The sequence below is a fragment of the Euprymna scolopes genome, chromosome 37 (assembly GCF_053919585.1).
Source record: "Euprymna scolopes isolate OS-2025 chromosome 37, ASM5391958v1, whole genome shotgun sequence".
Taxonomy (NCBI): Eukaryota; Metazoa; Mollusca; class Cephalopoda; order Sepiida; family Sepiolidae; genus Euprymna; species Euprymna scolopes.
In genome coordinates, this window is record NC_136518.1 from 78,424,163 (window position 1) to 78,440,727 (window position 16,565).

The 16,565-nt window shown below is 33.8% G+C and overlaps 1 protein-coding gene across 2 annotated transcripts in view; it reads left to right on the top strand.

Moving 5' to 3' along the window:
- Positions 1-9,681, top strand: part of LOC145261239 (uncharacterized) — a 54,170-nt gene extending 44,489 nt beyond the window's left edge. For both annotated transcript variants that reach the window (XM_080119614.1, XM_080119615.1), the window contains exons 8-10: positions 1,481-1,649; positions 6,320-6,422; positions 9,504-9,681. In XM_080119614.1, coding sequence (XP_079975740.1) covers positions 1,481-1,649; positions 6,320-6,422; positions 9,504-9,556 — 325 coding nt within the window. In that variant the 3' untranslated portion in view covers positions 9,557-9,681. The remainder of the gene's footprint in view (positions 1-1,480; positions 1,650-6,319; positions 6,423-9,503) is intronic.
- The last annotated feature ends 6,884 nt before the right edge of the window (positions 9,682-16,565 follow it).

A 16,565-nucleotide genomic window follows, 5' to 3' on the forward strand; every position in this document is an offset into this window, starting at 1 on the left:
TGTCTCCCTCCTCCATCATAAGTAATGATTTTCTCACTCCTGTGTTAAAAGAACTGATCACCCTCTCTCCTCGCTAATATGTTATAAGAATCCACAGAACTGTAATATGTATAAATGTCTTCTCTCCCTCATCACCGTCGTTAGTCCCGTGATATATGACCCCATCTCTATACCACATTATGAGGTGACTGACCAATTTTTTATGATTTCAGGTTCAAATGAACAGCTGCAGCAGAAATTGGAATACACACTACTAAAGCCTGATTGTGAATTTCAAAAATGCAATCTGGACGTGAGGACACTTTAAAAGAATGATATGCAATAAAATTCTGTTTTAAACTTGGAAGAAAATGCCACAAAAATTATGGAATGCTTCAGACTGCTTTTAGACCATCTTGCATGAATCGAGCATCAGTTTTTTGAGTGGCATAAGAGATTCAAGGAAAACAAGAAGTCTGTGAGGAATGATGAGAGGTGTGGGAGGAATAAGAAAGTTAGAACACTAGAATTGATTGGCCAAATAAAGAATTTCATAGATAAGGACCGTCGTGTGTCTGTAGAGACATGAAGTGCATTGTTTGATATAAGTGTGAGAACTTTACACACAATTATTCACAAGGAACTGAAGATGCGGAAGATTTGTGCAAAGTTTGTACCAAGGGTGCTCAGAAAGATGTCATGGGCATCAAGAAAGTTTATCACCCTCCCTCTGACTTTTGGTTATTACCTAAACTCAAGGAAAACCTTAGAGACTGTTGTTATGAGACAATAGAGAAAATGAAAGACGCTGTGACAAGGGTCATTGACACGCTCACACAAGAGGACTTCCAAAAGTTGTTGGAACGGTACAACAAATGCATTGCAGCTGGAGGAGATTACTTCGAAGGTAACTAGAGTTTCATGAGTGTACTCTCGATAAAAAATTCCCCTATGAAAAAAAGTCTGGAAACTTATTGAAGTTACCTACTATCTGGCTCTTTATAGATTTTTTTTTTTTTTTTTTACATAGGCGTCACTACTTATCAAGGCCGATAGGCCACTCAAGGATAAGAGTTAAAGAGTGTAGAGTAGTCAAAAGGACAATATAGTAATCGATAGTAATGGAAGTTCGGTAAATTTGTTAACTTAAGTGGAACGGCTCATCAGAAACTTGTTCACGTTGGACTTGAAGACAACCATATTATAGACAGCTGGAAAGCAGGAAAACGGAAGACAATTCCACAGGCGTGCAGTTCTAAAAAATAAGTTTTGATCATGGAATCTATGTTTAGGTTTAGGCACAGATAAAGAGTGGGGAAAATTATTGATAATGTTTTCAGCTAGTCTAGTGTTTCTTGTGAAAGTTTGGCGAGGGGGGACCATAGATTGAAGCTCAGTCGAACACTTTTCATGAAAATAACGATAAAGCAGAGACAAACTCACAACATCAAAGATTTCAAAGATATTTAATTGATGCCAGATGATTAACTTATACTTTCAGATGTTCACAACAAAAGTTTAATACCCTGCCATTTGTGAAGATAAATGAACAACCGGTGATATCTGAGTCGAACAGTTTTAAAGTTGAACCCTTTCAAGATTCTGACACTGTTCGTTACACGTGTTATATTGAGTATTGTCAAACTGAGGATGACTACTACTGCAGAAACGTAAGTAATATCTCAGTTGTTTTTAATTCTAGCTTGGTGCCTAACTGTTGCGTGCATTTGTTTTTAATGTTGTACTTTTAATTTATATTGAACTAGCTGTCCCGCCTCTGCGTTTCCGCAGGTGTAATTAAAATTTTTTATTTAATTTTATTATTTATTATTAATTATTTATTATGTTATTGGTTATTATTATTTAATATTTTATTTTATTTTATAAAGAAACATAAAATGTTCTAACAATTTTTATAAGAGATATGCTCTCTCTCATGGCAGTGCACAATGCATAGGTGTGACTCATCAAAAATGTGTGTGTTACATTTCAACCTTGTGTCATGAATGCAGAATACCGAGTCGCCGTAATCGTTACAGAAACATCAAAGCTCACAAATCGTTATCCGTACTTTAGTGACTGCATGTTCTTGTAGAACTTCTCTGTTGTTGTTCCATACAAGAGACTTACTGTTTTGAAATCTAAACTCTTTATAAAAGGACTAAATTGAGACAAAGCTGATGGAAGACAGAGTAGATATATTCAACTTAATCTTCATCCCAAATCACTGACTAGTGGGAAGGGATAAAGAAGACAGAGAGAGAGAGAGAGAGAGAGAGAGAGAGAGAGAGAGAGAGAGAGAGAGAGATGTTTCATCATAGTTTTTCGGTCCATATCATTTTACATGTCCATGCTGCTATGTGTTCTTCTTCTCTCTCTAACTCTTTCTTTAACCCATATTTCTATTAATACCCACAATCTAGCACTCCTCACCTCAGGTTCATCAAATTGACCTGGGCTGACCTTTCATTTCCTGTTGTTCTCAACTAACAATTTTATATACTAGTGGGTCCACTTGCCCAATTTATGATACGTATGTGCATGGAGGGGGAATGCCAGGTGCAGTTTTGGGAAGCATTAGAATTTTAAACAATGCAGTCTCTCTGCAGCCAAAACCACTTATGCAGTTTGTTTATACTTCAGCAGTTGTGAGCATGAAAAGTCATGGAAGCTGTGCTGTTTTCTGACACATAGAGATTAAAAATGGTGTTTAAGGATTGTTGTTGAAGAGATGATTAATAATTCTGTATGTATTTACTAAATTGGTAGCAAGCTGTTAGAACTTCAATGGGAAGCAAGGTGTTGAGAATATGACATGGTGACTTAAGAAGATTTGCTTGGGTGTATGTCTTTGAACAGTTTTCAGGCAGTTAATTTTTTAAGCAAGATTTTAATAATAAATTTTAAAGACCATTGCACCATGGGTGTAAACAGTTATGTGTATTGTGACTTAAAGCCTTTTAGACAATTAAGATCCAATTAAGCAATAATTAAGCAACAATTAGCCAAAAAGATGAGAGGGAATTTTGAAAATTATTTGATAACGTATTATAAGGCCAAAATATCGACTGTATTGTCTTTTAGCTATGTTGCTAGGGCTGATATATCGGCGGTGCAGGGTTGGAACGGTTAAAGGCAAATCTGATGGCCTCAGAGGAAGATTCAATCTGCACAGTATAAAGAGCTGTATACAGAACAGGAGACCTGGTTGGTTTGGTCACATTGAAAGAATAGATGTGAGAGCTTGGGTTGAATGCAGAACAGTTGAGGAAGCAGGGTCAGTTCAGAGGCGAAGACCAATGAAAACATGGGAGGAAGTGATGAAAATGGACTTGAGAGAAAGAGGAATAAACAAAGACCTTGCCACAATGCCACAAGTATATTAGTTTTGAATTAAATTTTTAAAAGCCATCTGACGTGTACCAGCATTTAATACAGGCATTAAACTGATGATGACGACGATGATGATGAGGATGATGATGGTGGTAATGATGATGGTATAATAACCCCCAAAATAAAAGTCAATGGTTAGAATCTTATACAAATTCTAAAAAAAAAAAAATATAAGGAAATGGTAGCAGAAGACTATTTTCACTTATTACTTTGTCTTTGCATTGGTTTCATCTCGCGTGTGAGATTAGTAATAATTGAGGCAGACCAAATCGGTTGCTCCCAGTAACACGGCAAAGTATGTTACGAAAGTTTTTAGACAAACTGAAAATTTCTTAACGGTGCTTTGGAATTGAATAAGCATAAAAATTTATAAAGTCTCTCTAACTTTTTTTTTTTTTTTTAAATTTTTTTTTAAATATTGTGGAGACATATTTTTGTGCTTCTGATTGGCTGAAATATGATTACATCAAGATTTTTATCCAATCAAGTGTTAAGATTTTTTTTACAAAATATTTGCTTACTTCAGCTGCTTTATTTAATCCATGTGGGTAGATTATTATCATTTTGATACGTTTTCATCACCGACAATAAAAATGGCTAAACCTAATATAAACGTAATAAACTAAGCATTCAGAAAATGGCTTGTTTCGCATGCATGTCTTCATTTGTGGCAGCTGGTGAATTTTTTTTTTTTATTATGAAGCATACCCAGCATTATTATGTTGACACACCGGTTCCCGGTAAATCACTAAAGTTAAGCAATGTTGAGCGTTGTCAGTACTAAAATGGGTGACAATTTAGGAATTCCAGCAGCAGTACTCTCCGATAACTAACCCTAACCCCAAAAACTTAACAGTTTGACATTTGCAGGTACAACATAATCATGTTGACACACTGATTCTTGTCAGATCACAGAAGTTAAGCAACGTTGAACCTGGTCAGCACTAAAATGGATGGCCATTTCGGACTTCCAGGTGCTGTATTTGCTCTCCGCTTATCACAGCATTGTTTCCAATTTTCCTGGACCTCTCCTTGTTACTGGACACAAGCGATGCTGATTTAGGACAATTGTGGTTGGGGATTGCACAACCCTTGCCTCACAATTACACGTGCAGCTATCCTTACAAGGTGTAGCCATTGTCTCATGAGACTGAATGGAGGCATCACTGTATGTGAAGTTATGCCTGCCATGGAGTCTGATCGGGCTGAAATTTTGTATGGTCATCATCGTTATAAAAGAGTATCAGGTTGGTTGTTTTTGTTTTATGGCATATCAACCTTTTTCAGGTTATTTAATGCCGAATCTAGTTATTTTGAGGAATGATTTTTAATGGAGTATACTTGTTTTTTAAGTCGGATTCTATTTAACCCATAGTTGGGACCCTAACAGGTACTACCACTCCGGGTCAGAGTGGACCTGGGAGCAATGGCAATTAAAAGGGTGGCTCCACACTTCCCAAGGCCCGCAAGGTGGGGCCTCACCATCGGATATAGTTTTAGGTCATATCCAGGACCGAAAAAGAGTATCAGAAGGATAAAATTTAGAAAAAGCGGAAGTTTTGACTTTGACCAAACTTTTCAAAGTCAATGTAAAAAAAAAAAATCATGGTCATATAAGATGCGGGACTTTATTGGCTACAACTTGGTTCAAGTAGTAGTAGTATTATATAAGTTAGACTTCTATATCACTATTTTTTAATCAACCTGAGAAATTGTCTTCAGTTAGATGGGCTGTCGCATAGTCTCCTTCCAGTCAAGTGATTGGACAATATAGGATTGGACAATATAGGATTGGACAATACAGGTGGTCTGTGTCCTTGCACTTTGGGCAAATTGGAGAGTCTATTTGTCTCCACCTGTGTTTCTTTACTGCAGTCCTGCAGTGTTTTGTTCTGATCCGGTTTGCGGCTATCAATTTCTTCCTACTCTTTGTAGCAAAAGCTGGGAGGTGCAAAGTTGGGTCTTCAATGATGTCCCCTCCTTTGGGAGTATTGTTTCTCCATTCCTCCTTCTATGTCTCAACTTGGTCAAAATTTTTAATTTTTGAGTTATAGAAGGGCTTCTGGTACTTGAGTCTTGAAGTATCTGAGGCATCTTTTAAAATTTGTTGGATTGGTAAGCCCCTGGTGTCCTTCTCAACGTTTTGAATCAATTTTTGAGTTGCCTCTTCCCTTCTTATGTGGGGTAGTGTGATTGAGCTTACTACTGGTAGCCATTGTGTTGGGGTTGACTTCAGACATCCTGAGGTAATATGCATGGTTTCTCAGAGTTTTTTGTCAATTGATTTTGTGTGTTAGCTTCGAGACCATGCTGGGGTACAGTAGCAGAGTGCTACTGCTATTGTTCTGAGGACTCTTTGGAAAGCTCCTCATTGTGTTCTGGTTACTTTCTCTTTAGAAGGTTGTATTTTTTGACAATCTTATTTGCACATCCCTTAAGATGCATCTGATTTGGCCAAGTAGTAAATCTCTATGATGAACAGAACTGAAGTTATTACTAAAAATGTGACTTCCAGCTTTTTTTGTAACCTTAACCATTGATGTTGGATAAGCTGCGGTCAATATGGACTTCAAGGTTAACTGACAGACTGAAAAGGCAGTTCTTCAGAGCAGTGGTGGAGTCTGTCCTTCTTTACCATGCTACAACTTGAATACTCACCAAAAGATTGGAAAAAAGCTAGACGGCATGTATACACGTATGCTATGAACAGTATTTGATATATCTTGGCAAGATCATTCCCTAGAGCAGCAACTTTATAGCAATCTACCTGCCATATCTGTGCTCTTGAAGATCTGAGGCAGCTGATGGAAGACAGAAGCCTGGAGAGAGAGTTACATCAGTCCGGGCAAGGAGCCCGACTAGATATAGAGATAGATAAAAGAACAATTTTCACTGATTCTCAATATTTTTTTTTTTTTTAATGTCACTGATAATTTTTCTTTTTCAGAAAAACTGTGTGCATTTTGGTACTTATGCACGGACTTATACAAAGTTTGAAACTATACTGCGTTCCAATCCATCTAGAGGCAATCGCTTGACCATATCTTCAGGTAAATAATCCTTATAATCCGTATTATTTCGGTTCTTCTGACTACTATGCTCATCTTGATTGTTATTTTCACAATGTTTCGGTCGATTTAACCTCCGACCTTCTTCAGGTGTATTTTGTCGAACTTGGGAATCTGCACAGAATTTTGAACAGAACGAAACACTTTTTTATTATTTCGTGCAGATTTGCAAGGTCAACAGAAAGATTCACAAATTTGACAGAAAATACCCGAGTTTGACATGATATACCTGAAGAAGGTATGAGGTTACATCGACCGAAATGTTGTCAAAATAACACTCAAGATGAGAACAGTAGTCCAAATAAGATGAATAATCGATCCTCATCTCAAAAATTCAGAAATAATAATAAGATATCACACCACTATCATCGCCTACCCCCCCCTCTCCCCAAATACTGGTATCAGCCTTGATTTGTACTACAGAAAATGCTTGTGATGGGATCAAGAGGGATGAAAAGACTGAAAAGGGAGACTAAAGCTGCTTTCAGGACTGCCAGCAACCACTGTAAAAGAGTAATAAAGAATGCAAGAGATTCGTATGCTCAGTCCAGTAGCTGAGCAGCAGCTTGATTCCCACCAGTTTTGACAAATAGCACACAGGGTCCTGAACAGAAGTGTGTGCTCTATCCCAACCATCATCAACGGACCTGAGGTAATCTTGCTAGCATCGGGCAAAGCCAAACTCTTTGCAGCTAATTCTACCCTATGCAATCAGTGCTGCCAACCCTCCGTATTTCCTCCTGTGACTGAAAACACGCTATGCGACATACAAATATCTGTGCATGATGTTTCCAAGCTAATCAAAAATCTTGATTCCAGTAAAGCAACTGATGGCATTCCTATCATAGTGCTGAAAAAGCTTCAACTAGAACTAGCGCCCATACTTACAAAGCTGTTTAAGTGTGTTCTTAAGGAGAATTGCTTTCCAACATCCTGGAAGCCCTGTATTAAAGAATTCAGGTGTTCGCTCATCTCTCTCTCAGTACAGACCAATAAGTCTTCTGTGCATCATGAGTAAGTTGCTGGAATCTCTGTTATATATAGTACAAAATCTCAGCAAAAATAACCTCCTTAGTGACATGCAATATGGTTTCCAGTCTGCTAGATCTATAGCAGATGTGCTAATGGTTATCTCTTATAGGATTAGCAAATCTCTCGGCAGAGGCTTTCTTTCTAGGGCAATTGCTCTTGGCATATCAAAGGCCTTTGATAGGGTATGGCATAAAGGTCTACTCCCCAAGATCTCCAGCTATGATATAGCTGAAAATGTCTTCTCAATCATAAAATCATTTCTCTCTGATAGGTTCATAAGTGTTGTGGTTGATGGGTAGAAATCAGAAGCTCACAGTATTAATGAGTCCTTATGGGGGTTCATCTTGGGCCCAACTCTCTTCCTGATCTACATCAATGATCTTTCAAATTACATTTTATCATTCATAGATATTTATGCTGATGACTACCATTTATGGCAACACTTCAAAGGCTGTAAATGACCAAGTTCTCTCTGATTCTCTCTCTTCTGGTTTTGAGCACGTGGTACAATGGGGAAAGAGGGGGATGGTTAATTTTAATGCATCTAAAACCAAGTTTTTATCTTTACATTATCAATGCTCTGATCCCTGTCTGGCATCAATTGAAATGAATAGCTCTTGTCTTAGGGAGACTCCATGTTTTGACAAGCTTCTGGGTCTGACCTTTATTCCTGATCTGAAATGGAACCTGTACATGAAATCCATTGCCAAGAATGTTTCAGTAGATTATTTAGATTCATTGGACTACTGTTCTCATCTTGCTAATGCAATTCTCTACCTATATAAGAGCCAAGTACGTCCAAGGTTTGAGTAATGTTGCCACATTTGCGCAGGAGCTGCTAGAAAGACCTTAGCCTGTCTTAACAGAGTTAAAAATAAACTTCATTACCTAGTGGGGATCCCTTTTTTCTCACAGAAGAGATGTTGCAAGCCTGTCTCTGCTTTATTGTTATTTTCATGGCAAGTGCTCGTCTGAGCTCCAGTATATGGTTCCTTCTCGCCAAACTTTCACAAAAAACACTCATCTAACTGAAATCACTCTCAATAATTTCCCCTACTCTTTATCTGTGCCTAAACCTAAACGTAGATTCCATGAACAAAGCTTCTTTCTTAGAACTGCCTACCTGTAAAACTCTCTTCCATTTTCCTGCTTTTCAGTTGACTACAATTTCAAGTCCAATGTAAACAAGTTCTTGATGAGCCATCCCCTTAAATGATCTAATTTACCAAATTTCCACTACCAACGATTACTACGATATTGTCCCATTGACTACTGTACACTCTTTAACCCTTATCCTTGAGTGGCCTCCGAGCCTTGATAAGTGGTGACTCCTTTGTAAAAAAAAAAAGGTCTTTGTTTAAAATTAAGAAAAACAATATGAATGTTGTTGCGTGTCTTTGTCTTGTATTTTTAATAAACATGGTTTGAAGGTTTTTAATATTTCATATCATATTATCGGTTTTTTAAGGAAAAAATCATGTTTTTGTCAAAACTCTTTTTGGTTAATTTTTTTTAAATTAATGTTTTAAAGATTAAAAAATTAAAAATATTTTAAAGTTTTTTTTAATTAAAAAAAAACTTTAAAATATTTTTAATTTTTTTTAATTAAGAAAATTAATATGAAAATATAATCTCATTATTGATAATTAAATGTTGATTTTTTTTTTGTTTTGTTTTAAATAAACATGGTTATTTTTAAGTTCTTTTTTTTTTTTAATCAAATTAAAAAAAATTTTTTAATAATTTTTATTTCAATATTATTTAAAGATAAAAATATATTCGTTTACTGAATTAATTTTAAAAATATAAAAAAAACTTTAAAGTGCTAATTTGATGCCGAATCACCCCTCCACCCCCACCCACCCGAATCAGCCACATGCCAAATCAGTTGCACTGGATTGGCCAAACTGAAACGGTGACACCGAATCGGCCACTCTAAAACGTACTAGACCCAAAGATAAATCTACAATGTTTGCTATGTTTAAAGATTTTACTAAATTTTTTAATTTTTCTTTTTCTTTTCTTTGACAGGAATAAAGATACAACTTGGTCTGCTGCTCTTCCTGGTTTTCAACAATTTATAATCAAAGAAGGCGTTTAATTCAAAACTATTTTTTTCTTTATTCATAGAAAATGGTTTACTCTACTATTTGAAAGGTGTTTTTTTAATCTGATATTTGTGGTTATTAAATCTAAATCTACAAGCTGATTTGACGTTTCTGAATTTTTTAGATGTGGATTGTTTATTCGTATTATTTAGATTCATTTGACTACTGTTCTCATCTTGCGTGTCATTTTCACAACGTTTCAGTCGATGTAACCTTCAATCTTAGACAAAATGCACCACTCAGAAACTCACCACAGTTTATATACGATATATGAAGGGCTTGTCTGAAAAACTTCAATGAATATGTAATCCATATGACATCAGGACAGTAATCAAGACTGATTTAACTCTCCGGAAACAGCTTGTGAGAGTCAAGCCCCCTACAGAAAAAAATCATGACTAAGAACTGTGTATATGAAATCCTATGTAAATATGAAAAACTATACAAAGGTGAATCATATTGTCCACTAAAAGTATGGTTAGGAGAACATCGAAAAGTCGTAGTACGTTGAGAGATTGAAAAATCAGGTATAGCTGACCATGTTTGGAAGGAAAAAGGAAACCATCTACCATTATGGGATGAAGTAAAAATTATAGACAGAGAGGAATGGTGGAGAGTAAGGCGACTGAAAGAAGCAGCACATATGCTGGGGAATAACCAGCTGCTAAGTAAACCTAGTATAGAATTTAATACGATATGGGAACCAGTAATTATAAACAATAGATAATATATACAAGTAATAAGTAAAAACATTCATATATACAAGCAATAAGTATAGAGATAGATATACATTAATATATAGTAATAATTAGTAATAAATGGTTATATTTACAACTAGAAATAAAAAGTAGGTTTAAGGCTCCTAAAATTCAGAATTTTCCACAAGGACCCGTGGCACAGTGGTTAGAGTACTTAGAAAATCCAATTGTAAAAAGTGATATTCTCCTGAAGGTTGAAGGTTCAATCCTCAGTGTGGGCGACCGCAAAATGTAATTGCAAATTATTTCTATCCAGTCATGGCTGACGGAACAAGAGCATGCAAACTCCCCCCCCATGAAGTAAATAAAGGGCTTTGCTCAAAATTCCGTTTAAATTTCAGAGTTTGACAGAAATATTCCCAAATTCGACAAGATACACCTGAAGAAGGTCGGAGGTTACATCGACTGAAACATTGTGAAAATCATACTCAAGATGAGAACAGTAGCTGATTATGTTTCGCCAATATATCTGCCATTTAGAGATTTTGTGCAAAAATCTGTAATCTAACATAAACTCTATCGTGGGTATGACAGTTGTGTTTCATATATAAGCAGGCCGACTAGCATTGCCCAGTCATATAATACACTTAAATATGATATTTGATTTTATGCAGATTTCGTATTTATTATTATAGCGCCAATTTTCTATTGGTTATTATATTGTACCCAATATATAGTAATGATTGCAAAAGTAAAAAAAAAAAAAAAGTATGATTTCAGTGCCATCAGTTAAAATTGAAACCAAAACCTTTAGTGCTCCAGCTTTAGACATTACCATTTGAGCCATCGTCAGACGGATAAGAAGTAGTTAAAAATGAACCGACTTTAAAGTATAAATGTATATTTACGCATGCATACAAGAGCACTTTAAGTCGACTTACATGGTTGTTTAAGTTGAATGTCTATCATAGCTTGCTGGATTATTCTTTGGGTTTTGGGAAGTAAAATAAAATGAAATATTCATTATAAGTACCAAAAAGTGTTTATAATTTTATAAAAAAAAAAAATGAAAAGTTGGATATTTATTAGTATAGACAACAAAACGAAAAGGTAATCAAGAAACAAATAAATGTTACCAAAGGCAAGATAAGTTACTCTTCTGGATAATTTTTTTTTTTTTTTTTGTGTGTTTTCACATATTTTAAAAGGTTTGTTTACTTCGAAATGTAAGTAGTGTCTTGTGTCATGTTAGAACAAGAACAAATTGGCTGACATGAATCGGTCATCTTTGGTAGTCCCGATAATCACTCAAAAAGTAAAAAAGTTAATAAAATACTTGTAATAACCCATATCAATGACACTGACAGTTAAGTAGAAGAGTAACTTATCTTGCCTTTGGTAACATTTATTTGTTTTGTATTTTTCCCCCATTTTTTTTTTTTTTTTTTTTTCTTGCCACTTTTCGTTTTGTTATTTATACTATAATAAATGCCCCCAAAATTTTACATTTGTATTTTTAAACGCACAAAAGCAAAGACAGGAAGAATTATTTCCCTTTGTCTTTGAAACGGATCTTGCTTTGGGTTAGTCTAGAAGGTCAACTTGCCCAGTCGGAACAAGTCAAACTAAACGAGTCAAAACCAAAACACACTTTGAAACATAATTCATTATTTTACCCAAAGATCATTTTGTGATCGGCAATGTTGGAGAAAACAAAAAACAAAAAAACAAACAAACAAAAACAATAAAGAAGGATATAATGCTAGTATATAATTAAATAAATGTGGGAGATAACTCTATAAGAAAAAGGATGTAATATTAGAATTCCTTCCCTTTGACTGAAAAAATTAACGAAAAAAACAGATAAAAAGAAAAGACAGTTTATACTAAACATTTTTGGTTCCCCCTCCCCCTCCCCGATTTATCGGAGAGGGACCTATGTTTTCTGTGGCGCCCCGTGCGTCCGTTAGTCCGGACGATTGCCAGATAATCGTCCATTAGTTTTTCCTGAAATTTTGCCACAAATTTTATTTCATTAAGTAGATATGCAGTGCACAGTAAAAAATTTTTTGTTAAAAAATTCCCGTTGTTTCCCAAGGGGCTCAAAAGAGGTAAAAAAAAAAAAAAAAATGCCCCCAAATCACCAAAAATGACACTTTTTGCCCCATAGCGTTTGATTCATCCATTAGATTTTCCAGAAACTAGGCCAAAATGTGGAGGCCATTGTTCTTAATATAAACTCAGTATGGGTGACCCTGGCCAAATTCTGCTTTGCATCCCTCTGGGACTTTTAGGGTTAAAAGAAACAAAAAAAACAAACAAAAGGAGCTCTTTTTTTCATATTACTCAAAAACGTGATATGTATGTATATATATAGTGCTTTTCCACGGCGCTGAATTCAAATATACATGTCTTAAAGCGTGAAACTGCACCATTTGTCTATTTTCACTGGGATTTGGCATTCCCAGAAGCTCAAAAGTGGTCACAAATGCCCCAAAATTGCAAAAAATTACATTTTTTACCCCATAACTTTTGCCCCATCCATTAGATTTTTCTGAAATTTGGCGAAATTATGAAGGCAACGTTGGCCCTTCACATTTCTCACATTCGTCATTTCTTCACTATTTTTGTGGCGTCATCTCACATGCAGCACCAGAAGGGGACCATGCACGCGCAGCTTGTTACAACGTGAGTCCTAACTCATCAATTGCTATTTAGATAAATCAGTACTGTTATTCAGCTTTTAAACCAGACAAAATAGACTTTTGTTCGGCATACTCCGGCCACTTACATAAACAACTGGGAGATGCCGAAGTGCTTAGTCAATTAGAAGGCTCAAGAAGCAAACGGCCATTCTGAATCTTCGAAGGCTATGGTCCCGTGGAGAAGAAAGGTTTCTTGATGATAGTTCCCAACCAGAATGCCGAAACTCTCCTTGCATCGTCTATGCTAATTCCAAAAGAAAAGCCGTAGAACTTTTGAAAATGATTTTAAAATAATAATAATGATAATAATAATAATTATAATAATAATAATTATAATACTCGCAAAATAAAACAAAACTTGTAAACTTTAGAACTGGATAGAAAAAAAAATTGTCTTATTTATTTTTATTTTAACCCTAAACTAACCTTGCCCTAATCGGTCGATATTTGTCTGATTCAAAATCTGTGCCAGTAAAAAAAATAAAGAAAAAAAATTGGGTGATGCAGAAAAATAGGCACCACAAAGTTTGCAGCTAATAATTTCAGATAAAAAAAAAATCACATTATATTTAATTATTTTTAGCATAAAATAAAATGTTATTGTTTTCATTGTTTGGAATTTGTTTTTAGTATTATAAAAAAATACTATTTTATGAAATTGATTTCTTTTTTTTTTTTTTTAGAAAAATAGAATGATTTTTTTTATCTTCCACTGTTTGGTGCGGACTTCGAGTCGCTTATTCTTCTGCATCAGCAAAACTCTGTAAAAATCCTATTTTCATTCTGTTCGTTATAATCTTTAGTTTATTTAATGCACACAATTTATTGACAAAAAATATTCATTAATTTTCTCCGTAAAAAAATAAATTGTCATAAAACATAAAAAGTGAAGTTTTTTCTTTTTGTCATAAAACATAAAAAGTGAGTGTTTTTCTTTCATTAAAATTTGAAAAAAAAATAAAATAAAAAAAAAAAAATAATACCGACTCTTTTTCAAACAATCTTTTTAGTGAAATCTTTTGAAAGTGATTCGACAACTTATTACCTTTAATGTTTTCTTTGTTGTTTTTTTTGTTTGTTTTTTGCATCTTCTCTTTTTCCAACAATTTATTACCTAAATCTTCAAAATAAAATTTGTTCATTTAAATATTATTTTAATTTTATTTATTTTAATTATTTTTAATTGCATTTCATATACTTTATTTCATGTACTGTATTATTAAAATGCATTTTGTGCCATATATCTGCATTTCGCAATTTTAATTTTCCATGTGATGTTAGCATCGGTTGGCCATGTTGCCTTTTTATCTATTGAAAATCCACATCAGTTTTTTTTTTTTTCTGCCTGTTTACATAATTCCACAGGTGAAAAAAAAAATTGTATTTTCTGGTACAAAAGGAGTATGAGCAGGGATAAATGAAATGGGATACGACTAAAAAGAAGAAAATAAATAAAACGCAGATGGTGCTAAGAGCAAAAGACTGTTTTACTATACACCTAGATTCGAAAAAGTTGCCGAAAAACAAATATATAACAAATAAATGTTATCAAAGGCAAGATAAGTTACTTTTTTTTACCTAACTGGATAAGCTTTTAAGGTTTTTATTTAGTGTAAAATGTTTATTCGGTTCGAAAACCATGCCGTATTTATCAATATATATGAAAAAGAAAATGAGTTCAAACTAAAAGAAAATATGCAAAATACTGTTAGCAACCCACCCTGACACATATTGAGTGAGTTTCTAACAGTATTTTCTATAGTTTTTTAGTTTGAACTCATTTTCTCAAACTTAACGTATTCAACAGAGACCTCGCCGCCATTTGTCTTTCTTAAATATATCGATAAACACTTTTCAATACAACTTTGTTTGAATGGAACTCATAAAATTTCTTATTTCTCTAGAAATGACCAATGAAAGTGCGCATAATTGTTGTTTTTTATTAACATCCAAAAGTTGTTAACTATACGTGATAAAAAAAAACATCTTCGTCAATATTTTGAAACACAATGTTCAATCAAACAAAATTTTTTTTCACTTTTTTCCTTCATGAAAATTTAGATGTTGCAGAACGTTGTCATAATAAACATGGAGGTTTTTATTTTATTATTATTATTATTATTATTATTATTATTATTATTATTATTATTATTATTATTTTATTATTATTATTATTTTATTTTTTATTATTTTATTTATTATTATTATTATTATTATTTTATTATTATTATTTTATTATTATTATTATTTTATTATTATTATTTTATTATTTTTATTATTATTATTATTATTTTTATTATTATTATTATTTTATTATTTTATTTTTTATTATTATTATTTTATTATTATTATTTTATTATTATTATTATTTTATTATTATTATTTTATTATTTTTATTATTATTATTATTTTTATTATTATTATTATTTTATTTTTATTATTTTATTACTTTTATTATTTTATTATTATTTTATTTTTATTATTTTATTATTATTATTATTATTATTATTATTATTATTATTATTTTCTTATTATTATCATTATTTTATTATTTTTATTATTATTATTTTATTATTATTATTATTATTATTATTATTATTATTATTATTATTATTATTATCAATATGCCGGATTTGTGGTAAGACCTCAGAGTCAATTGCGCACTTTGCAGAAAGGTGTAGTGGACTGGCCCAGAGAGAGTACCGCAAAAGACACGATCGCATGGAACTCCGGCTATATTGGGAGGTGTGTAAGAGGGTTGGGGTGAAGTGTGCTGTCAAATGGTTTGAGGAGGTGCCTAATGAAGTGAGAACAAGTGAGGATGGCAAGGTAGAGGTATGGTGGGACAAAAGTGTCATAACGACCAAGCAATTGGAACATAATCGTCCGGATTTGGTCGTCATTGACAAAGTCTCAAAAAACTGGCAGATTGTAGACTTCTCAGTACCCTGGGACAGGAATGTGAGAGAGAAGGAGAATGAGAAGTGGAGCAATTATGCTCCATTGGCTTTGGAGATAAGGCGTATACACGGGGTTAAAACACAAATAATCCCGGTCATAGTTGGTACACTAGGAGTAGTATTAAGTCGTCTGGAAGGACAATTGAAAAAACTACAAATCCCCGATGTTTTAGACGGCCTTCAAACCTCTGCAATTATAGGTACCACCAACATCCTTAGGAAAACCCTTGATCTTTGAAGCTCCTGGTTTGAAGCCGGGATTAAGGGAAATCCTCTGGAAATGAATTCCATCCTTTTACAGAGAGACATTCATAAGTGAAATCAGAATTATTATTATTATTATTATTATTATTATTATTATTATTATTATCATTATCATTATTCATATTTTACTCTTTTTCACCCCAAACAACACAAAAATAATTTAGGAGTGTGCCTAAAAGAGAACTGTGAGGATTTCAGCAGAAAAATGTCTGTTCACATGGCATCTAAGGACCTCAACAGTGACGGGGTGGAATTTTGCTGCTTGTCAGGACTATGTACGTCAGGAGGGCACACGTGGGATGATGTTATATTACAAAACTGAGCATATGGAAGCAAGAAAAGGACAAACGAAAAGGCT